Source organism: Gossypium raimondii, chromosome 10 (genome assembly GCF_025698545.1).
Source record: "Gossypium raimondii isolate GPD5lz chromosome 10, ASM2569854v1, whole genome shotgun sequence".
Taxonomy (NCBI): Eukaryota; Viridiplantae; Streptophyta; class Magnoliopsida; order Malvales; family Malvaceae; genus Gossypium; species Gossypium raimondii.
In genome coordinates this window covers 6,581,501-6,607,026 of record NC_068574.1, presented here as the reverse complement: position 1 = coordinate 6,607,026, position 25,526 = coordinate 6,581,501, and the positions used below count along the sequence as shown (strand labels likewise).

Sequence of the window (25,526 nt, the reverse complement as noted above, 5' to 3'; positions counted from 1 at the left end):
ATGCAAAAATGCAGTTTTTACATCTAACTACTCAAGCTCCAAATCATGCATGGCCACAATACCAAGCAAAGTTTAAATCGAACTATGCTTTACAATTGGGGAGAATACATCTGTGAAGTCCACTCTTGGAATTTGATTGTAACCCTTTACGACAAGCCTTGCTTTATATCTGAGTTCCTCAACTCTTGGAGTCCCCTCTTTCTTTTTAAACACCTATTTACAATGAACAACTTTTTTACCCTTAGAAGTTTCACAATATCTTATGTTTTGTTTTTGTGGAGTGATTCCATCTCCTATTGCGTAGCAAACATCCACTTTTCTGAGTTTTCACAGCTAGCCGCCTCAGAATAATTAGATGGCTTTTTGTTTGCATCTATATCTTCAGCCACATTTAAAGCATAAGCAACTAGATCAGCCTTGACATACTTATTTGGAGGTTTAATTTCTCTTCTAGTTCTATTTTTGGTAATAGAGTATTGTGGTGTAGAAGCAACTCTATTCTGAATTTTTGTATTGGCTTGAGGAGTCGACTCTTTTATAGATTTTGGATTAATCAGATATTCCACTTGCTTTTGATTTTCTTTATTGGAAGAGCCTTTAAGAGATAAGTTAGGTAGCATAGCAGTTTCATCAAAAACAACATCTCTACTAATCACAACTTTTTTATTTTTAGGACACCATAACTTATACTTTTTTACACCAGCTTTATAACCAAGAAAAACACATTTAATGGATCTCTGTTCTAATTTTCCATTATCAACATGAGCATACACATGACACCCAAAGATCTTTAAATTAGAATAGTCAGCAGGATTACCAGACCATACCTCTTGTGGAGTCTTTTTCTCAATGGCAACGAATGAAGATCGATTGATAAAAAAACATGCAGTAGAGGCTGCTTTAACCCAAAATGACTTTGGTAAGTTGGAATTTGACAACATACATCGAACCTTCTCTATGATCATTCTGTACATTCGTATTGCAACGCCGTTTTGTTGTAGAGTTTGACGAACTGTCAAGTGTCTCATGATCCCTTCTGACTTGCACAGTTTATTAAACTCATCAGAATAGAACTCTAAGTCATTGTCTGTGCGGAGGTACTTTATTTTTTTTCCCGTCTATTTTTCAATCATAGTTTTCCAAGACTTAAATGAAGAAAACACATCACTTTTCTGCTTCAGGAAAAACTCCCAAACTTTTCTGGAAAAATCATCAATAAAAGTTAACATGTAATTAGCTCCACATCTCGAAGGCACTCTGAATAACCCTCATAGATCAGAATGAATATACTCCAACGTTCCCTTCGTGTTATGGATTCCTCTAGTGAATCGAACTCTCTTTTGCTTTCCAAAAATGCAGTGCTCACACAACTTCAGTTTGTAAATTCTTTGCCCATCAAGAAGTCCTCTTTTGCTCAATTCTGTCATGCTATTCTCGCTCATATGCCCTAGGTGCATATGCCAAAGTTTAGTAATATCATCATCTAACAAGGAAAAGGAAACAACAGCTGCAGTACCACTAATAGTAGAACCCTGCAGAACATATGACTTGGCAGTCTTTCTCTGCCCTTTTATCACAACGAGGGAACCTTTGAAAATATTCAAAACCCCACTTTCAGTTGTGTATTTGTACCCTTTTAAATCAAGAGTACTCAACGAAATTAAATTTCTCTTCAATTCTGGAACATGTCGCACGTCACTAAGTGTTCTGATAACTCCATCAAACATCTTAACCTTAATTGTTCCAACACCTGTGATTTTACAAGAAGCATTATTTCCCATCAAAACAACCCCTTCAAACACTATTTCGTAAGTTGTAAACCAATCCCGATTAGGACTCATGTGGAAGGTGCAACCCGAATCAAGGATCCACTCCTCGCTCACTTTAGAATTGTTTACAGAAGCGACTAGAAGTTCACCATCGCTGTAGTCTTTTACAACATCAGCTTCACCGAAATTTTCTAGTTGTTTTCCTTTTTGATTCACAGCTTCCCTTTTGATCTTATTCTGTAGCTTATAACATTCAGATTTAATATGCCCTTTCTTTTTGCAGAAGTTACAAGTTTTACCTCTGTTTGAAGACTTCGATCTACCCTTAGATTTACCGCGAGGATTTCATTCCTATGTCCTTCCACGATCATCATCAGTATTCTGATCTTGTCTCCTACGAATAATGAGACCCTCTCCTTGAGAGTCGATTTTAACCACAAGATGCTTCATCTTATCATACGTGGTTAAAGAATTATAAACCTCATCAACTGTGAGAGACTCACAACCATATAAAATCGTGTCTCTAAAGGTTGAATAAGACGAGGGCAACGAACAAAGAAGAATCAACCCTAGATCTTCCTTATCATATTGAACCACCATGGCCTCCAAGTTTTAGAGAATTTCTTTAAACACTATTAAGTGTTTGTGCAGAGACGCACCTTCTTCTAAACGATGAGCATAAAGACGCTACTTCATATGCAACTTACTGGTTAGAGTTTTCGACATACATATTTGTTCCAACCTCTTCCATAATACAGCGGTGGTCTTTTCCTTCATAACATCCTGTAAAATTTTGTTAGACAAATGCAGATGTAACTGTGTTAACGCCTTTCGATCCTTGCACTTCTTCTCTTCCTCCGTCAATGTCGAAGGCATCTTATCTACCCCTAGTAGGGCTTTCTCTAAGTCCATCTGTGCAAGAACTGCCTGCATCTTTATCTGCCACAACGCGAATCTGGTGTTGCGATCCAATAGCGGAATTTCATACTTCAAAAACGTAATTACCGTGATTAAGATGTGATTAAATGCTAAAGTTACATATTTTATGTAATTAAATTGGTTAATTTATGAGAATGCACCACTAATTTTTCCATGTTTTCGTTGAATTTTGTGCAGGGGTGCAATTTGGACTAAATAGAAGAAAAATGAGACAATTGGGCTAGATTGAAGAAAGAAGAAAATAATGAGGGCCAAAGCAGAATTTTTCCAAGATTAATTAGCTGAAGTTTTTGTTGACTTAGTGGGAGATTATTTTGGGATTTATTTTTTTTTATCATGGGATATTTTTTCTTGATTTTCTATACTAGCTGGCTCTTAATTTAGCAAAGCCACTAGTATAAATAGTGGCTTATTTTGTTCATTTTAATCAATCAATTCATGAATCAAAATATTAAGCTTTCATCTTTCAATACATTTTCTCTCTTCTTGTCACGAATTCATTTGCTGCCTTTGGTTTCTTTTCCTTCAACTTATTAATTCCTAGTAGCCACCAAATTCAGCCATTTGCAATTCCTTTTTTTATTTCCAGTAGCTAACATTCACTTTAATTCATTACCAAATTTCCAACCCCATACTCAATCACGCCATCCATATTTTTCACCCTATTTTTTTATCCAATTATGCCCAATATCATCATGTCCCAAACCTTAGCCAACTAAATCCATTTTCAGCTTTAGGCCGAAATTAGCCTCGTCAAAACCCGTGAGTTACGAACCCGAGCCATTTAACTCCCAAAATTCCAGTACTTGGTACTTCTCCGGATTAAGAGTATGATTTTGTCAACTCACAAAGTCAGATCAACACTAAGTAAAAAAAAATGTCGCTTGATTTAGTGTGATTAGACGTACAGTTGGAATTCTGAAAGGAACGTTTCTAATCGGTTTTCTGTGAATACATTGGCGTGCCAAGTGGAGATTGTTGTTTGGTTCCATCAAGGGAAGTAGTAACCGGATTTAAATGTCCCACGCGGTTGAGGACATTGGTTCGAGCTAGGCTCTTTTAGAACGCAAAGCTGCCGGAGTTCTAAATCACGAACGTTTCGTGGTTGTTCGATCGGTAAGGGTTAGTTATTGGACGTTCCATAACTAATTTACAAAAGGAAGAGTTGGTGTCCGAGGCGTCCTTGGTAGCTATAACTAGCTTATTGGAAAAGAGGAGTTCATCCAATTTCGAGGATCGGTTCAAAGACGAGGAAAATTCGTGCCTAAAGTTGAGCTTATTCTAATTAATTTTTCTTCATATTTATTTCACTGTTTTTATTATCCTGTTTTCAATTTTTACTTTTTACGTTATTTTTCTGTTTATTTCAGGTAATCAAATTTTATCCCCCCGAATTTCTTGGGCACGACAGCTGCCCCGACATAAATCTGGTCAAGAGAGCAACAATTTATAGTAAACCAGTCTCTGAGGGATCGACCCTACTCCCTATACTGCATAATTTGTAAATTAAGGCGTAGGTTTATATTGGTGGAATCGACACCCATCAAGATGAACAGCCCAGAAACTCGGATACCAATTTATAAAAAATATAATATCGGTAATGACAATATATTGCAAAGAAAATATAAATAAAAAATAAAGAACACACAGATTTTACGTGGAAACCCTTTTGGGAAAAAAACTATGGATAGAGGAGAAGAAAATTCACTATGTCGAATTCAAATAATTACAAGAGGAATAGACTATGTCTATTTATAGGCTTGTAAAACCATAATAGGAATGTAGTAAGATTGAAACACTTTATTCTAATTAATATCAAATATTTAGAGTTTAATAAGATTTAAAAAACTTTATTCTAAAATAAAATAAAAGAAGTGTAGTTCTATGTCAATTTTTATTTTATTTTATTTTATTTAAATAAATATTGAAGTGACTAACACAAACAAAAGAGAGCACTACAGTCTGAGTCTGTGTGCTGGCCATCCAACTCCCCGAAATTGCTTACCCATATATTTGCTTGCCAACAAATAATTGGGCGTTGACTTGAGTTTTGCTTCTACCACTGTGGCATTAACCCTTTGCCATGCAACATATTACGTATCTTCGTAGCTCTTTCCACGCGTTGCTGCAAATCCTTTTTTACTTCATTTTAAGTCTAACCCCCTGCCTTCTTCCTCCCTCATCCTCTCTCTCTCTTAACTTTTACTCTCTATTCTCTCTCTGTTAGCTTTTGTCTTTAAGCTCTTTCAATGGCAACAGAATCCACCGTCATGAATGAACAAACCCAAACCCTCCTCCAAAAAGATACCACCACCACTGCCGACGACTCATCCAGTCCTAAACCAATGGATTCCAGCTCCAGCTCAGCCACCACCCTCGTCCTCTCCCCTCACTTAAAGGGTGTTGAGGCGGGAAGTAGTGCCGTCGTGGTTATTACTGGGTCGGGTAGTTCTTCTTCTGACACAAAGGGGAGCGACATTGCTGGTGTGGAAGGCCAAAGGACAGCGCCAGCGAAGCACTGCATTGGGAAAAGCAACAAAGGAGTATCGTGGGGATTCAGCTTGGATCAAGGAAGGCGGTCAACAATGGAGGATAGGGCGGTGGTTCAGCCAGGGTTTATGAAGCTTTGTTGCAAGGATGTTGGTGGATGTAGAGAGCCCGAGTGTGAATACGCCATGGAGAAATCGCTGGTGCATTATTTCGGCATATTTGACGGACATGGAGGTGACCAGGTAATTAATTCATCAACCTCATCGTCACAGCTCACATTTCAATATCGCTTTTTTTTTTTTTGTTTTATTTATAAAATCAGTGGTGCTTGTTTTCATCTGATGCTTAAAGCTGAAAGTTCCGGTTTGTTACCTAATCATCTAAGCACATAAATGGATCATAATGTCATACGTAGAACAATAATTTACCATTCCCCTTTTTTTTTATTAAAAAATCCTCAAAAGTATACATGCAATAAAAAATTTTTCTCTCTTTTTCCCTTACTTTCATCTTCTGCCATTTTCAAGCTACAAAAGTGAGAGTACGTAGAGAGTCAAAGTGGTTTCACACCTGAGTCAATTAAGGTAACACGTGGCAATTTGGGGCACCAAGCTGTCAGCTAAACCCGGTGACAGAATAGCACCCTGTTAGACACGTGTGTTTCCAGAGGAGACAAAAGAAGGTAACGCCTTTTGTCTTTTGAAATGGAAAACGCGATTCTGGGGGGCTGGGTGTTGGGACCCACCGAGAATCACCGTCAAAAGTTGAAATGGCGACCAGTGTGGAATTCCCCTCTTTGTTTACGCCATCTGATTTGTCTGTGTTTGGAAGTTGAAACAGTTGCTTGCATCATTGCATGCAATCCCCACAGCCACGCCCGGCCCACTTGTCACTGGCCCCAAACCCAATTCGAAACCGCTTTTTCAATTTATATTTTATAATTATTTATTTATTTTTTAAAATTCCGATGTCCATCAAGTCTGCTTCAAAGTAGTTTCATCCAAACTCATTCTTATTACAACATCTCACTTTCAGAGAAATAAAAAGAATTAATAATTAAAATTATAATTTTATTTTGTTAATTTAGAATAATACTATCACCTTCAAATAAAAAAAACCTTACAACATCTCATTTCCAGAGAAACAAAACGAATTAATGATTTAAATTATAATTTTATTTTATTAATTAACGGTAATACTATCATCTTCAAATAAAAGTCAGTTTACAATATCTTATTTTCAGAGAAACAAAAAGAATTAATAATTTAAATTATAATTATAATTTGTTAATTAACAGTGATACTATCACGTTCAAATTAAAGAAAGCTTACAATATCTCCTTTTCACAAAAACAAAAAGAATTAGTAATTTAAATTATAATTTTATTTTGTTAATTAACGGTAACACTATCACGAATTTTATTTTATTTCCAAACTCTAAATTGACATTAAAAAATTAACTTTTAGATTTATATATGGAGATTAGGACTTTAAAAATAATGTAAATTAAGTGATAAAATAAATACAAATATAATATTTACGAAGTTCTTAAATGTATTGGATGCCTAGTTAATAGTGAAGTTGAAATTTTTAAGAAATTTATGGATTTGACAAATTCACAAATATCTAATCTATTGAAACCCAATTATATTATGCTATATATCTAAATACAAAATCTAAATTCTTAAATTTACGTTCCTAAATGTAGTATAATGCTATAAACATTTTGGACTTAAGTGAAAGAAAATAAAATTGAATGTAAAAAGCTTACTTTTGCTAGGACTTAAGTGAAAAGAATAAAAAATTGAAAAAAAGAAAGAAAAAATAAACAAAAGGTAAAAAATTATAAAAGTTGTAATTCTAAAAATTTAATTAAAGGCTTTGATTGAAGCTAAATTCTTATACATTTCATTATTTTTTTTAAAAATTCTTTATTATTATTGTTATAAATTTAAATAAACTATTTTTTATTAAATTAAATAAATAATAGCAACTCTTTGTTTAAAACCACAAAAATGATATCAAAAAAATAAAACAAGTTAACTTTTTTACCCTGTTGACGCCGCACCTTTTCCGTTCAATCAATTTCTATTGATTTGAACTAGTTGTTAAACACAAGAAACAGAGTATGAGCAGAAGTGACATAGAAAGTGAGCATCTCTAATAACATTGTGTCAATCAACAAAAAAGTTGGGACAAGGAATTGTTTAACCACTTCGGTTTCCTTATGTCTATGGAGCCTAGCTTAGTGAGATAAATTCACCATCTTTGAACATAATACAACCAATGATCCTAGTTCTAATGTCACGGGGCTAGATCTTTCATCTCGTGATCCGTACGGCCTTAGGCGATCCGTTCGTCCAAACTCGCCTAAGTCAGCCTTTACTCAAGTAAGGATTCTTTTAGAAGTCCTCCAAGGCACCAATTTGTACAGCGGAAGCGATTTATGCCAAAAGAAGCAACAAATGAATAAGAGAAAGAACACACACAATGTGTTTGAGTAAATGCTCTCAATATTCTCTTATTCACAAAGAATAATGAAACAATGAATGGAGTGAGTACAAATGAGGGGGAGGCTCTCTATTTATAGTTGAGCTCCCCCAAAATCGACGGTCAAGATTACAATACATCGACGGACGAGATTCATCCTATCCCTTAAATCATGGGATTTACAAGATCTGCCATATCAAATCAAATCTAATCTTTACAAGATATGACTCTATCAATCTTCTAAGATTAGCTACCAAAATAGCCTAAGTTGGCATATCTTCATTATCGGGCCAACCAGGCTTAAATTTGACAGGCTTCTCCAACAGCTTACCGAATCGGGCCAATTCTTGTGGACCAAATGATCCCCATCTACACAATAAACCTCCATTGGATGCATTTGGTGTGATGGTCACGGGCTTTGAGCTGTGGCCTTTGACATTCTCCCCCACCCATTCTCTCGACGCCCTTGTTGTGACTTCCGAATGGCACTGACTTCATTTGCCTTGGTCTCGTCTCGATGCCTTAGCTTTTCCCTTCCTTCGGGACTTTTGCCTCAGCTTACGCCGCTTTTTAACTCGAACCGTCCTACTCGTTGTATTTACTCTGGTCAACTGTCCAACTTGCATCACTTCTTTTTTCTTGAAGTCCACTGTACCACCCACCTCTCCCATAGGTGGAAGCCTTGTAAATGGCTCGGCCAACTCTATCGCTTCACTCAAATTGAGCCTCATTGGTCCCAGCTTCATTATTTTCATCGTAAATTTTTCCCCTAAGTTCGATGACAAACTCACCTCTTCCTTAGGTGGAAGCCTCTCCAACGACTCACTAAGCTTAGACGTTTCCTTTCCTTTGACTACGGCTTGCTTTGGATAGTTCTGTAACTCATACAGACCACGACACAAGAAGTACTTTACTCGTTTCTTTTCACTTCTTTTTGCTCCTCTTTGCCCACTTGGCTTCGACTTTTCCCTTGCTCGAACCAAGCTTCTTAGGCTCTTTGTCTACTCCATCGTCTCTTCGATGACAGACTTATTCGGACACTTCCGCAACCTATGCGGACCATGACACAAGAAGCACTCTTTTGGCTTCTTCTCACTTTCGGCCTTATTAACTTTGACACCCTTTGCGCTCGAACCAAGTACCAAGGCCATACCTACCGGTTTCTCCTTAAGCACGGATTTCTTCAGACATTTCTTCAACATGTGTGGACTGTCGCAGAGGAAGCATTTCAACTTGTCCCTTTTCCTTTTGGGTTTCTTCTTCCCAAATCGTGGTTTCTCATTACCACAATTGACGTTGATGCCATTTCCATCATTATCTTCATTGTGATCCTTTTCACACCTTTCTTCGGACTTGGAAGACCCAAGCTTGACAACAGATTTCACTACCATCATAGCTTCCGACAGCTTTTAGAAACCTCTTTGTTCCACATCTTATTTGACCTACGACTTCAATCCATTCTGAAAAGCAAGCAGTGCTTCTTTATCGGTCACATCTGAAACTTAAAGCATGAGTTCCTTGAACTCTCGAACATACTCCCCCACTGTGTCCTTTTGCGTTATCCTTTGTAACTTTGCCCGAACTTCTTCATCGGTAAATTCTGGGTAAAACTGTCCCTTCAACTCACATTGAAACTCTTGCCACGTCCTAATCTCACATTGCCTTTAACTTGTGGTCTTGCCTTGCCACCATAAAAGCGCAATGTCAGTAAGAAAGAATGAAACAGTGTTTATCTTAACCGCATCATCCGTGATGCCTTTGGCACGAAACTAGTTTTCCATTCTCCACAAGAAATTATTCACATCACATGCAGACCATGTCCCCACAAACTCTTTCGGCTTCGGGACATCCTCCTTATTGAGTGTTGCACTTGACACTCCTTTCCCCATGGTTGCTCAGCACAAGGATAGCTCTCTCTCGAGCTCCTCTATTCTTGTACTCAAAGTCATCGTCATAGCTATTGTTTCCTCATTTAAGTCATCACCATGGCTTCGAGAGCATTGTTCCTCTCTGTCAGTTTCTTCTTTTGGGAATCTAGCAACTCTTGCACGCTATCCCTATTGGAAGTGAGACACATGGTCACAAAGTCCTTGTACTGCTCCCTCAAGTCATTTATGTTTTCCACAAGCATATTATCTGACTCTTTCGTGTCCTCCATGGACTCCTCAAGTTTACCCATACATTCCTCAACAGCCGACAACATCTCCCTCAAAGACTTCTTGGCCCACATTTGTTCGAACTCTTTTTTCGACATTCCAACAGTGCCTTCGAACCAATAGCTCTAATACCACTTGTCACGGGCTAGATCTTTCGTTTCGTGATCCGTGCGGCCTTAGGTGATCCGTTCATCCAAACTCTCCTAAGTCAACCTTTACTCAAGTGAGGATTCCTTTAGAAGCCCTCCAAGACACCAATTTGTATAGCGGAATTGATTTATGCTAAAAGAAGTAACAAAAAAACAAGAGAGAGAATACACATAAGGTGTTTGAGTAAATGCTCTCAATATTCTCTTATTCACAAAGAATAATGAAACAATAAATAGAGTGAGTACAAATAAGGGGGAGGCTCTCTATTTATAGTTGAGCTCCCCCAAAACTGACGATCAAGATTAAAATACATCGACGAATGAGATTCATCCTATCCCTTAAATTATGAGATTTAGAAGATATACAATATCAAATCTAATCTAATCTTTATAAGATATGATTCTATCAATCTTCTAATATTAGCTACCAAAATAGCCTAAGTTGCCATATCTTTATTATCGGGCCAACCAGGCTTCAATTTGACAGGCTTCTCCAACAGCTTACCGAATCGAGCCAGTTTTTATGGACCAAATGATCCCCATCTACTCAATAGACCTTCATCGAATACATTTGGTACGATGGTCATGGGCTTTGAACTGCGGCCCGTGACACTAACACACCCCAGTAAAGAATCTTCACTTTCGTACTTCAAAGACTAGACTTTTCATTCTCTCTCTCAGAACTTAGTTTGTAAAACCAATAACATAAGGTTTTATAGTCTCAAATGCACTCTTTCAAATAATGTTTCTCAATGAATTGATAAGTTCTCTTAATACACAATTCCTTAACCTATACAAGTCTCTCAAATATATAGAGATTTTCAAGACTTGTTAACATACTAAAGATAAATCACAATCATTTCAAAACAACTACTAAAATAGCTAAATATAATATAATAATGACTAAAGTAAAGTAGGTTGTTGGAAGATAAGTCTTTATATATACATTCATTCTAACCTTTTAGTAGGTATAATTGCCACAATCTAACATAGGGGATGGGTGGTTAGAAATCATTCCATTACTTCCGAATAATAACACCATAAATCTCCACTAGTTATGTTAAGTGGGAAGCTCTTATACCAATTGTTGACTTGAACTAGTTATTAAACACAAGAAACAAAGTTTGAGTAGAAGTGACAATGGAGGTGGGCATTTATGATAATACTGAGACAACCAGCAGAAACGTAGAAGGCAATGAATTGTTTACGTAGTTCTATTTCCCTAAAATTGTGGACCTTAGCTTAGTGAGATAAATCCACTATCTTTGAACTCTACAACTAGTGATCTTAGTTCAAACACACCCTAGTAAAGAATCATCACTTTTGCACTTTAAATACTAGACCTTTCATCCCTAAATTATCCACTTAAGAACTTAGTTTGTAAAACCAAAAACAAAAGGTTTTACAGACTCAAATAAAGTTGCTTAATGGATCAATAAGTGTTCTCAATACGCAGTTTCTTAACCTATATAAATCTCTTAAAATATATAGAGATTTGTGAGGCTTGCTAACCTACTAAAGATCAATCCCAATTCCTTATAAACAATAGTTGAAATAGCTAAATATAATATAATAATGACCAAAGTAAAATGGACTATTGGAAGATAAGTCTTCAAGTTTTGTCTTGATCAAACTTCCTTGATTCAAGGGATTTGGTACAATCTATTCGACCCTCAAGATATGTTTTTTCAAGTGAATTGATCTTCATTGATGGGCTTGAAAAATCTCATGACATCAACATAGCCCAAAGATTTTGTTTCAATAAATTGTCAATCCTCCAAATATGAAAAATTGCATTCTATCGCAATTGTGATGGAAGTGGGCACTTCAGTTGGCACATTGCAACTACTTCAAATATTTGCCTCAATAGTTTCAAATCAAACCAAATCATTTAAAAGCTCTATGTTTGTTTCTCAAGAAACAAAATTAAGAGAAATAAAGAGAAAAGATAATTAAAGTTGCATCGATAAGGTAATTATTTCATACATATTCATATATACTATTTAACTCTTGAATTTGTTAAATTTGATCATATTTTCTTGGTTTAAATGCTTGCCAAAATAAGGTGAACTAAAATTGGCATTAATTAATTATGTTTTGAAAAAATATTTTTATTTGGTTTACTGATTGCATTTTATTGTTCTCCTTTATTGAAAATATATTATTATGTTTTTTTCTTGTCCATGAGAGAGGCAGATGATCCGTTGCGGTGGATCCAGATAAAAGGTTTTTGTTTGTTAGTAGATGATCATCCACCAAAGAAGATTGTAATCCATAAGATATGTAGATGATCCATTGTGATGGGCTATTGTGATGGACTAGAATAATGGTTTTGGTTGGTTAGGAAAGGACCATCCACTGGAGCATTTTAAAAGATTGTATTTACCTCATAAGGAAGGCTGAAGTATGGAGATTTGATGTGTCTTCTATGAAGGAAAAGGCATGTTAATTTGTTGGCATATATGGATAAATAAATTTTTTAACAAAATGATTCTAGTTTCCTCTTTTGAGTGAATTCAATGGCTTGTTAAGATGAATAAGGTAGCCTTGAGTTGTTAGGCACTTTATATCCCGCCAAAAATACAAAAAAAAAGAGGAAGGAAATCATTGATACAATTATTCTATGTTGATCATTGATTCTTTCTTATAAGGTAACAAAATCTCTAATGTTTTTAAATCTGAATTGCGAGACTAAAGATCTAGCCTTGTGATAATTAGTATCCGAGCTAAGGTTGCAAAGGCACCATTCGAGATGTCGAAATAAGTCCCTGATCAGACTGAGCCAATGGAGACCTGTGAGATGACCAGAAAAGCAAGTCGATCGAGGGACATGTTGTTGGGTTTGGAGGAACGAGTGGTCAATCTTAAGGATTCATTAGGGGACGTGAAGAAGACACTTGAGGAAGTCAAGAGGCGTATTGTGGAGTTGGACTTGAAAGAAGAGCAACTCAATGAAGTGGTGTTGGAGTCTCTTAGTTCCAATATGAAAGAGATGTGAATGATGCTCAATTCCACCGAGCAAAATTTAATAGTGAGGGATAACTTAATTGACCTTAATAACACAATCCTATATTGGTAGTTCTCATAAATCTCTTTACTATTTCTTTCGTACTTTATTTAAAAGTGAATGTCTCCTAAAAAGAATGAAAGGCAAGAAAAGATGCCTCAACATATATCAACTAGCAATGTGGGAAGGTTGAAAAAAATGAACTAGAGGTCAAACTAGTAAGACCTTAAGTTTTTTATCCAACCAATTGGATTAATTGATTAACTTTAAAAAGATTTAAATATTTAAATAATGATTTTAATGTTAGATAAATATTAAATATAGTACATAATTTATAAAAAAGGATGTATTTTACTTAATGGTATAGTTTTTTTATTTAAACTTAATATGCCATCAAGAATTAAAATCTAATCAATAACAAAAGAAAAGGAAAAGGAAAAAAATCATGTCAATCTAGTTTTTATTGGTTCTCTATCGGTACATTAAATAGGTTGTTTCATATAGTGTACTAATAGATAAATTGCCTATGTTTTTTTGCTCAACCCAAATTTAAAGTTAGAGTCAGCAAAGCCTAAAATTTTCAAACATATTGCTAAACAAAATCATCTCAAAATCATACAAAGTACAATACATTTAAGGTGATAGTAGCTTAAAAGCAGCTAAGGTCCACTCTGTTCAAATAGCAGCACTGCAACATATCTGCACTGTTAATCCTTGAGATTGCTAGTGAAGCAACCCACCTGCTCAAACCCAAGCACAAATATTCAAAGAACACAACTCATTGAGGAAACAACAAAATTGATCTTCTTAAAAATCTCCAAGGACGACTCACTAGCCTACTTGGCAAGGATTAAGATACATTTTAAAGGCATATTCCACCAATTATCCTCCCAAATTTCAAAACCCAATAGCTCATTAACCAAATAAAGAGCTCTAAGTAAGGAAGAAAATCTCTTTGACAAAAACACACTTTACATTAAAAGTAAAATTGTTGCGCGCCAACCATGTTGACCATAATCTTGTCACACAACTAATTTGCCACCACTGCTTAATTTCACCTTTAAACATCCAACCATTGCATTGAACAAAGTAATCATGGATAGAACATGGTAGACAACCTTCAATCCCCCACCACACCCAGATACAATACTATAAATCACATATCAATGGACAACTAAATAATACATGGTATGTTGTTTCCAATTCAGTACTACACCAAGGGAAGCTACCTTGATCCTCTACCAATTTGAGTTTTTTATAGGGATCGGTTGAATAAGAGCATCCAAAAGAAACATTAGATCTTTGGTGGGAGATTCATTTTTCATATAGTAGCCTAATGACTCTCTCGCTGACCATTTCCCACATGAAACAAAAGTTTTGACAATTTGTCAACTAAGAACATTCCTTTAAGGTCAAGCTATCATACAATTTTATCAAGTTTAGAAGACACCAAGATTATATTCTAATTTTCTAATCAATGTCATTTTGACTAATACAGTCTAGTCCTTTCTTATAGCCCAACTTGGACTTGGATTAGACCATGTGGTAATATATTATAGAAATTATTACTAGGACATCAATTGTGAATTATAGCACAAAAAATACCAGTTGTTCTAGTTACACCATTAACGATGATTTTTAGGTATGATATGAAATTTACTTAGTGTGCATTTCCCTTTTGTGATTCAAGGAATGGTTTTATTAGAAATTCCTTCAAATTCATATTATACTATCTTAAATGATCTTGTTATTATAATTTTTAAGTTGTAATTGCATTAAAATAACTAAGTTTGTTCCTTTTATTGGTGATGAAAGATTGTGAAGTAATGGAAATATAGTAGGAAATATATTCTAGTTAAAACATATCCTTGATAAACATATATTTACCATTTTCAGAATTAATATGTAGTACTGGGTAAGCATCAATTACATGTAGTAGCTTATGAACCTTGGGATCAACAAGATGCTCGTTGTATAGAACATGAGACAATTAATAAATTTTATAAGTGTACAAATAAAGGAATCTAGCTTGAGCTTAGTTATATTATATTGGACCTTTAATGAGTTAAAACCTTGTCAAACATGAAAGAAATTCAAACTTCTTATTCCAAAACTCAACCCAACTTCTTTAAAGATAGTTAGGCCCAAACCAAACCTGTTCACCAAATGAGTTGAGCTCATAATCATAGTTTGTTTGACAATTTAACTAGACAAAGCTTAAAAATAAAATAAAGCATAGACCCTTTTGTTGTCAAACACTACTACTCTAACTTGAAGGTAATAAATAAAAAGAGCAAAGTCTCTCTTTAAATGGGCTCCATCTTTTACCTTTATTTTGCAATAGTGTTAGCATTATAGGATATTTTTCTATTATCCATCCAAGTTACATTAATGATTTTTGAAGCAAAACACTAATGGAGAAAGAAAAATTATATTTGATTCCTCTTACAAACAACCTATTTATAAACGTTAAAGTGATTTAAAAATGTATAGAAATTAAATATAACCTATCAATTTCGTAAGAATCAACTAACGATTAATTGCTAAAATTAGGTGTGATTGATTCTTAAGATTATGTTGTATAGTCGAAACTATTTTCCTAAAATAGCTTCTAGCATAGTGTTTTCCCTTGCTCCCTCTTAAGATTTTGAATTCATATTTTTTCCATTCCTAACTTAGATACAAACTTTCCAATAATGGAGCTACACAATCACTTTGTAAGAATATCATTAACCTATCCTTAGGTAGACATATAAGGGTACAAATCAAACCACTTTCCAACTTCTCCTTGATGAAATGCCTACCAATCTCAATGTGTTTTATTTGGTGAGCTATATTGATTACAGATTTGTTACCACTGTAGAGTCTCATAAGACCATCCCCTTAATCCCCAAATAATTAAATATGGTTCTTAGCCAAACTAGCTCAGAGACACCATGAATCATTGCTTGGAATTTGGCCTTTTCACTTGATCCAACCACCAAATTTTATTTCTTACTTCTCGATGTTATGAGATATCTATTGAGAAAGATACAAAACCTTGAATTTGATCTTATCAACCACCAATCCATCACAATTTGTATTAGTGTAAGCCTTAAGTATCAAATCCCCATTCCTCTTGAATAAATTGCCTTTCCCTAGTGTTCCCTTGAGATATTATAAGACTCTATAGGTTTTCTATAAATGAACCTTATTTAGACTATGCATAAATTGAATAACTAAAGTAACTACATATGTTATATCTGGTTAAGTATGAGACACATAAACAAGTCTTCCTACTAGACATTGGTATATCTCTTGGTCCACTGTAACATCTTTTTTTTAGTTTCCTTAATATTAGAATCAATAATGGTGCTTGTTGCTTTGTATGTTGTCTTTGTTAATATCCTGAAGTAGATCTAAGATTTTTTTTTTTAAAAATGAAAATTCCCTTATCAGAGTGAGCAACCTCAATACTAAAGAAATATTTCAGTCCCCCTAATACTTTAATCTCAAACTCCTTATCCAACCTTTTAATTAGAACATATTGTTCCTTGATTTCACTTCCAATTACAATTGTAATCAACATACATTAAGTATTGTAACTCTCCTTGAAGAAGAGTGTTCGATGAGCAATTGTTGATCCACTTGACTTTGTTTGTAACCCATGGCTACAAAGACACATTTCATAACCTTTGGATGTAATTTTCTCCTGTTTTGAGGATCAATATGAACATAAGCTACACACAAGTATCCTAGGAACAAGGTTTTCTAAAATATTTAGATCGAGATTAATGGTAGAAAGTGTGTCAATAGGACTTCAAAAACTTAAGACTTGTTTGAACAAATGAGTGATTGTAAAAACCGCTTCCTTCCTCCAGAAGAATTAAGGCACAAAATTTTCAAGCAATAAAGACTTAGTTTTTTTAATAAGTAATTTATTTTCTCTTTGCTACCCCATTTGAAAGTATTAATGGCTTGTTTATACATAGTAGAGCGGTTTTCAAAGGAAAGGAATTAAATATGATAATCTATCAAAATCCTTAAGAATCATCTAAGGGTTAATTCTTAAAATTAGGTGTTATGGATTCCTAAGATCATGTTGTGCAACTGAATTTTTTTTCTTAATTAGGTTATAACATCCTGTTTTTCGGTAAAAGTTTCATGGATGTCCTTGTACTATGATTTGGATTGCATTTTCCATCTATACTCAAAAAATGAAATGAGCAAATTAATCCCTATATGTTAGATCAAAGAGCAAACTAGTCTTTTTAAAAAAATAATCTATTTTATTGTTAAAAATGAGTAACATCTAATTTGACTCCTAATACAAGGATCCTCCATAGTATTAGTGAAAGACCAAGTCTTACTTGTAAATTCTTTTGAAGAAATAGGTGAGCCAACAGCTGCAAGTTCATCAGTGATCGTTTTGATCTCATACAAATATTGAACCACGCCCTTTGATCCTTTGGCGATGCGTGTGAGTCGATCACGAAGACTATAAACTCTTCTGTGACTCTTGTTGGCATAAAGTGTACGTAGAAGAGATCATGCTTTCTACGAATTATCGGCAGTAGTAATAGTGGAAGCAACTGTGCTTTCAACATAGGCAAGCAACGCTTGGCGAAACCATTTGATGTAAGAAGGATTTTCGTGTTCAAATTATTTTTCGAGATTGTTGGAGGGGCTAATGTAGCACTAGTGAGTTGGCCAATTAAACCATGACCATCAAGTAACATCGTCATTTGAGATTTTTCTAGTTCGAGAAATTAGTACTTCCGTTGAGTTTTAGAGGAAATTACGAGGCAGAATTGAATTGAATAATAGTGTTTACTATAATAGTAGCAGCTTTGGTGTTTGGAGGTGAGAAAGAATGAGAGAAAGAGAGAAATGAAAACTCTTTCACTAATACATAGTACTTTTACCCCTGTTTTCCCACAATTTCCATATTTGGGTTATAGGAAAATAACTTTTTTGGCTTGATTTTGCTGAACTGAAAGTTTGCCTTTTGTGAGTATCTTGATTATATTCCCTTGTACAAACAAACACGATGATCTATTTCTACCCCATTATTGAAGGATTTGAAATTGAAAATATGCGACTTTATTTGAGATTGTTGAAGCATTGTCCATCCTTGACTGAATGGAAAGTAACTTCTTGGTCGTGAATTTTATGGAACGATGAGTGTTATTTGTTGTAGGCCACACAAGTTCTAATATTGCATTTGAAGATCTTAATGTTTAGAGATGATAGTTTTGTGTATAAATGTTTAAACTATCCACCTATTTTGTTGTAGTTGCAGTACATTTTATTTCTTTCTTAGAAGGTCTAATGGTTATAGTATTAGCAACATTGCATACAAATGCCATGTGATCAACTAGGTTTTCTTCAGGCGATGCTTTTCTGGGTTTCTTTGAAACCTTTTGCCGTAAAGATCAACCACCACATGGTGCATTTGTTACTATTTTAAATTGGATAGAGATTCACCCTTTAACCATATTACTATATGCTATTAATAGAAAATGTGCTAGTTTGTATAAACAAAAAAAGAGTAGGAGACAAACTCCAATTTGGTGGTGTAGCATGGTTGTAAAACAAGTTTTGCATAGTCTTAACTGGTAAATTGCTTATGACCTGATAGTGATGGCCAATAAATGTAAAGTAAATCATATGGATGGTATTTTGCAGGTGAGCAACTATTGTGCAAATGAGCTTTGCAGAATTGTGGCAGAGGAGTGGGAAAGAGGAAGCAGTTTAGATGGATGGAATAAGAGGTGGGAGGTTGCGCTGTGCAAGGCTTATGAGAGGGCTGACAATGCCTTCAAAGACGAGGCATTAGCACCCAAATCTGTTGGATCGACTGCTTTGGTACTTATTGTCTCACCCTGCCAGATAATTGCTGCTAATTGTGGTGACTCCAGGGCTGTACTTTGTCGTGGGGCACAAGCAATCCCTTTGACAGTTGACCAAAAGGTTCTCTCTAATTTCAGTTTCATTCATCCCACCATTTACAATTATTAAGGTTGTATTTTCCAAAACTAAGCACTCTTTCCTGGTGCCTCCCCCGTTATCACTTTTCTGTATATATATATACGGTCTTTGTCCGTTCTGCAGCCTGACCGAGCAGATGAGTTGGAAAGGATCACTAGCAGCGGAGGTAGAATTCTCAACTGGGGCTGTTTAAGGGTGGAGGGAATTCTTTCCATGTCAAGAGCAATAGGTTTTTCTTGCTTCTATACAACTAATTATAATATCATTTTCATGGCATGAACAAGATAGTCGGATACACCTTAATTTATGTTAAGTGTTTTGTTTCTTCTTCAGCCAAAACCAAAAGCTTGTCATTCTGTGTTTACTGAAATTCATGCAAATTTTTATAGCTCATCAGGCTCTGTTTTCATGTCAAAGATTAAAAACTAGAGACACAATAGAACCAACCTGCAAGTGTGCCAAGAATACTATAGCAAATCCCATGTTGCTCCTATATCTATGTCAAGTACGTACCCAACATTTCAAATTGGGCATTAACATGAGACACTACCCTTCAAGTATAGGTCAAGCCAATTTCACGATTTTGATCTAATGTACTAGTCTTATGCTGTAAAAATGAAGACAATACCAGAGTCATCTCTAATATTTTATAATTTACTAAGCAAGCCCTTTTTGAGAATTTAATTGAACCAAAAAAACATGTTTAAGAAAAACTGCAAGTTATTTAGTTTATTCTACAATGAATAATAAAATTGATTATATGAACACTTATTAATTTGGATGATGTGACTTTCAGGTGATCATGATTTGAAACCATGGGTTATTTCAGTCCCTGAAGTTACTTTCACGACTAGGACAAAAGAAGATGAGTGCTTGATTTTGGCAAGTGATGGCCTCTGGGATGTTTTATCTAATGACGACGTTGTGAAGTTAGCTCGCAAAGAACTAAGACAGCGACATAGGCTTGCTGGGGCTAATAAGAGTTCATTCCCACCTGCTTGGCATGTTTCTCAGCATGTTCTAAAACAAGCTCTGGATGCATACAGTCTTGATAATATCTCTGTCATTGTTGTTGACCTCAAGAATCCAAAGCTAAAACCCCAGGAAAAGCCTTAAAGGTTGTGCTTTCTGTAGATGAGGACCTTTGCTTTAATATCACCATAATGTTTAAACCAAATGAAACTTTAACAAAGTTTTTAAATTTATTTATTGTCTTGACAGGGATGTACTGAAGGAAAAGGAAAGACAACTAACTGATGGTGAAGATATATATATATATATGTGTATATATATATATATATAGACAGTGTTGTAATGTAAAGAACAAGGTGGTTTTTAACATAGAAAACTTGAGACATATGTACCCGCCTTTGTTAAGTGACTTTCAATGACAATATAGGTTTCCTTGTTTGGACTATACTTTGGATCTTCTGACTGGAAGATTTAATGGCATGCTTTTAAAGTTTCTGTATTGAAATGATCTACTCATAGATGATGACTGTCTGCTTAACCATTTTCGTAATTTACTGGGATGGTATTGTATGGGGTTTGTATTGCTTACTTTTCAACATTCTTCTAATCCAAGACGAAGGAAAAAAGAATGCAATGTATGCTTATAGTGACACATGCCAGTAAAAAAACCTCTTTGTTTCCTTTATTATTGGTGGTGTTTAGAACTCGAACTTTGATGGTTGATCGAGAGATTTGAAGCAGAAAGAAGAGACGGGAAGTTTTAAGTAGAAAAATAATTGAAGATTGAAATATGTTAATTGATTTGCACCTCAACTATTTAAATACAAAAGTTCAAGCTAAAAATAGAAAAAAAAAGTTCTAGAAATCTGCTAAAAATCTGGTAACAAAATAACAAGCAAATCAAAAATCTAATCTCCTAAAGTCAAGGAGAATTATTCAAACTTAGTAACAGAAAAAATTAAATGGCAACAATCTTAAACATATAATCTCAACACTCCTCCTTGTTCAGATGCTGCAAACTCCAATTATCTTTCTGTCCAGAGGTCGATCAACCAACTCTCAAGTTTTGTTTTTCTCGATCATCGCAAGCTCCTCCTTCATTACAGTTATCCAATGTTGACTGTTTTTTTTTTTTGCATCATGATACCCTGCAGGCTCACAAATAGCCATGTTACATCTTTGGTAAATGTCGGAGAGCAGCCTTGTACCTCTGACAGGTGTATCATCAGCCAAGACATCTTGCCTTTCATCTTCAGGCTCTTCTAACGTGCTGCTAATGGTAAAATGATTTGGTGCACTAGAAGTTTGGTTCGTCTTGGTCGAGTCTTCCCAATTCCATTGCTCATTTTCAACAAAATAAACATCTCTGCTCATAATAACACGTCTAGTGTGTGGTTGAAAGACTCTATAAGCTTTAGATACAGTGCTATACCCAACAAAAATTCCAGCTTCTGCCTTTTTGTCAAGCTTATCACGCTTGACCTATGGAATGTAAGTGAAACACAGGCAGCCAAACACTCTAAGAAACTTTAAAGAAGGTTTGTAACCATACCAAGCTTCAAATGGCATCTGATCCTTCACAGCTTTTGTTGAAATCCGATTTTGCAAAAACGCAACAATGTTTGCAGCTTCTCCCCAAAAGCCTTTTGGAAGATTCTTCTCATGAAGCATACAACGAGTCATCTCCATTATGAATCTGTTCCTCCTTTCACTGACTCCATTTTGTTGTAGAGTGTATGGCGCTGTCAACTGATGCTCAATTCCAGCCTCTTCACAAATCCTATTAAAGGTTTCTGAAGTGTACTCATTGCCATTATCAGATCTTAAAATCTGAATCATGCATTCACTTTCATTCTCAACTCTAGCTTTGAATTTCCAGAACACACTAGCAACTTCTGATTTTTGCTTCAACAAAAAAATCCAACACATTCTTGTTAGATCATCGATAAAGGCTATGTAATAGAGGTTACCATTTAACGAAGGCGTTCTCTGAGGGCCACAAAGATCAGTATGAACAAGCTGTAACTTCTTCGATGCTCTCTAGGCTTATTTAGGAAAGGGTTGTCTATGTTGTTTCCCAAATTTGCAAGCTCGACAATGAGGTAGATTATCATCAATGTCTGTAAGTCCTTCCACCAGCTTCTTCGACTGCATTTGAAGCAATCCCCGATGGTGAAAGTGCCTAAGTCTCTTGTGCCAAGTCTCAGTAGCACTAACTCTGGATTTAAAAGCCATTTGCTCATTTTCCATTGGATTAAGAGCAAAACTTTTTCCCTTCATTTTGACATTGAACAAGTCTCTGCCATTAGCATCTCTGATCAAGCACTGCTTATTCTCAAATAGCACTTTATAGCCTTTATCCAGTAACTGACCAACACTTAAGAGATTTTGATCAATTTTAGGTACGAACAAAACATCTGAAATGAATTTTGTACCTTCATAGCTTGTAATAGCTATTGTGCCTTTTCCCCTGACTTCCAAGTACTCACCATTTCCAATATTGACTCTTTTGACTTCAGTGTTTCTCAATTCCTCGAAGAGCTCATTGTCATACGTCATGTGATTTGTGCACCCACTATCAATCAACCAACTCTCACTTGATTCTCTGCCTGAGAAATAAGTAACCACGAACAATTGATCTTCTTCTTTTTGATCAGCTACCTGTGCATCTACTTCTTACACCTGGCCTTTGACCTTGCAAATCACTGCTTCATGTCCAAGTTGGTTGCATTTGGAGCATTTGGCGTCAGGTCTTTTCCAACATTTGAATGGTGGATGGCCTTTCTTCTCACAATGGTGACAAGGTGGGTAGGATTTCTTGACACCTCCTCTTTTGCTCTTCTGATAATTGCCTGATGAATTTTCTCCACTCGTCGACTGGTTCTTAAAATTTTTCTTCTTTTTATACCTGTTGTTGTCTTGATGTTTGACAGGTAAGGCCCCTTCTATCACTCCCTCTTGCCTCATGGATCTTCTTTGCTCTTGTGCTTGTAAAGCATTCAAGAGCTCTGCGAGAGAGATCTTTGGCAGGTCATTGGTGTTCTCCAGAGTAGTAATGGTGGCTTCAAACTTCTCTGGAACAGTGACCAGCAGCTTTTCTACGATTCTAGAGTCGTTCAACTTAGAACCAAGCAATCTCACCTTGTTGGCAATGCTGAGAAGTCTGTCAGAATATTCTTTCACTGACTCAGACTCCTTCATCTTCTGCAACTTGAAATCCCTGATTAGATTCAGGACTTTCATTCCACGAATCCTCTCATCTCCTTTATATTTAGCCTTGAGGTAATCCCAGATTTCCTTTGCTGATTTCAGAGACATTATTCGTGTGAAAATCATTTGAAACACAGCTGCAAATAAGCAAGCTTTTGCCTTTGATTTCCTTGTCTTCTTTTCCTTTTGTGCTTTAATCTGTGCCATAGTAGGATTTGCTGGAAGAGGTGGGACCTCGTAATCCTCTTCTACAGGTTCATAAAGATCTAAAGCCTCTAGGTAAGTGTCTGCATGTGAACTGCCCACATCTGGTAATTATCTCCATCGAAGACTGGTGGTGCAGCAACTGAAAAACTGGACCCTCCTTCCATTTTAACACGCAAATAACCTCACAAATCCCTCAAGAAAACAGCTCCGATACCAATTTGTTGGGGTTTAGAACTCGAACTTTGATGGTTGATCGAGAGATTTGAAGCAGAAAGAAGAGACGGGAAGTTTTAAGTAGAAAAATAATTGAATATTGGAATATGTTAATTGATTTGCACCTCAACTATTTAAATACAAAAGTTCAAGCTAAAAATAGAAAAAAAGTTCTAAAAATCTGCTAAAAATTTGGTAACAAAATAGCAAACAAATAAAAAATCTAATATCCTAAAGTCAAGGAGAATTATTCAAACTTAGTAACAGAAAAAATTAAATGGCAGCAATCTTAAACATATAATCTCAACAATTATTTAATGCAATGATCTCAATTAGTGGCATTTCAAAACCCTGGTGAAGGCAGCCAACTACTGAAAGATATATAATTTCCGTGTTGTATGTATTGTTGTTGTAAAGTATAAACATTCCAGTAGGTACAAGAATGTAAAAAAAAAAGCTCTTACATGTACTGTGGCTGATTAGTCACATGGCACCACCATGTATGGTTCTTTTCTTTACCTTTTCAGTGGATGATGTGGTGCCATCAATCATATCAGTAAATGGATGGGTGGCTCCATTCATCATTAATTTGATTCCTCCATTTGATTGCTTTTCAGGTATGCTACGAGGATCATGTCTCCTTCAGTTTATTTGGATAAAATTTTGGCGGACGGGACGGGAGCTCCAAAAATGAAAAAGCACAGGCTTATAGTGGGCAGGGTTTGCCAAACAAAATCGGAAAAGATAGATTCTAAAGATGAGAAGATGAGCAGAATTGATGCTGCATGAATTGAAGAATAACTGTGGAAAGAAAGCAGCCTTAAAGTTAACTCCTGTATGATTGCATCAATGCCCACAAGTTTTTATTATTCCCTTTTAAAAGCACAAGTAAAAAATGGGATGCATCGGGCATTTCTCCTGAAGCAAGCAACAAAGCTAATTCCTTTCATGCATTGCCATGCCATGCAAACACCATGTTCATTTCTTGTCATTGAATCTTCCACCTCTATTTTTTCAGCTAGAGCCATTTCTTGTTATTAAACCTCCTTTGATTGTGTGCATGTGAATGAGTACATTTTATAAGAAGAAATTTTCCCTATGGATACAACAAATAAACATGTTCTCTTACAGTTAATTAAGTTAGAAAAAAAAAAGGGGGGGTCCATTTTGGAAGCAAAGTGTGAGCAACATTAGGCAATGTTGTCTGAGCCACAAGTATAGCAAACCTTATTATCCATTTCAAGGTGGACGAACAAACATTCTTTTTTCTTGCATCACTATGGAACTCACAGGATGTTGTTTTAATGGATGGTTTCAGACAAGGCACATCTAGAAAGCAACTTGAGTTTTTCCCTATACCTTCTTGCATGCTGAGCCATCTGGAATTTGGGTCAACATGTCATAATTATAATAAAATTATTACCCAAAAATTTTCACATCTTTCGAGATCCCATATTGTAATACATGTCAACATTTTCATCTTTCTTTCTGATAACATGTTAATTTACATAATTTTTTGTGTTTAATTTGGTTAATTTTTTAATTTATCCCTGTTGAATTAGTGATTTTATATTTTAATTTTGTCAGGGATGCAATTAGGATGCTAAGAGTAAAAAGAGAGCAGAAAAGGACCAAATTGAAACACAATCAATAAAGTGAGACCGAATAAAAAATGTGGAAAATGCCAAGGACTCATCAGATTCTTTTGACTTTGTAAAAGCCAAAAATAGAAAAAAAATCTAATTTTAATTTTAATTTAATTTTAATTTTATGTTGAAGTGGTTAAAGCCAAAATTAGTAAATATCATGTATATAAATAGGGCTTTAATGTGCTTAGGAAAGACACAATTTAATTTTATATCTTTGATTTTCATTTGGAATTTAAGAGAAATTACTCTTTTTCTTCCAATTTGGGTGTGAGCATTCTCTTGCTTCCATTTCCATTTCTTTGTTCT

General features: G+C 35.3%; 1 protein-coding gene across 1 annotated transcript; it reads left to right on the top strand.

Moving 5' to 3' along the window:
* The first annotated feature begins 4,887 nt into the window (after positions 1 to 4,887).
* On the top strand, positions 4,888 to 20,440 carry LOC105778601 (probable protein phosphatase 2C 6). Its single transcript, XM_012602328.2, has 5 exons — positions 4,888 to 5,440; positions 18,667 to 18,951; positions 19,093 to 19,198; positions 19,766 to 20,087; positions 20,191 to 20,440. The coding sequence occupies exons 1-4, from the start codon at positions 4,958 to 4,960 to the stop codon at positions 20,083 to 20,085; spliced, it is 1,194 nt and encodes a 397-aa protein (XP_012457782.1). The 5' UTR covers positions 4,888 to 4,957; the 3' UTR covers positions 20,086 to 20,087; positions 20,191 to 20,440.
* Positions 20,441 to 25,526: the final 5,086 nt, after the last annotated feature.

Bases quoted from the DNA above. Each gene is read 5' to 3' on its own strand.
- LOC105778601 (XM_012602328.2), top strand. From the start codon at position 4,958: ATGGCAACAGAATCCACCGTCATGAATGAACAAACCCAAACCCTCCTC. The intron at 5,441-18,666 runs GTAATTAATTCA...GGTATTTTGCAG, and splicing joins ACGGACATGGAGGTGACCAG to GTGAGCAACTATTGTGCAAA. The intron at 19,199-19,765 runs GTTTTTCTTGCT...TGTGACTTTCAG, and splicing joins TTCCATGTCAAGAGCAATAG to GTGATCATGATTTGAAACCA.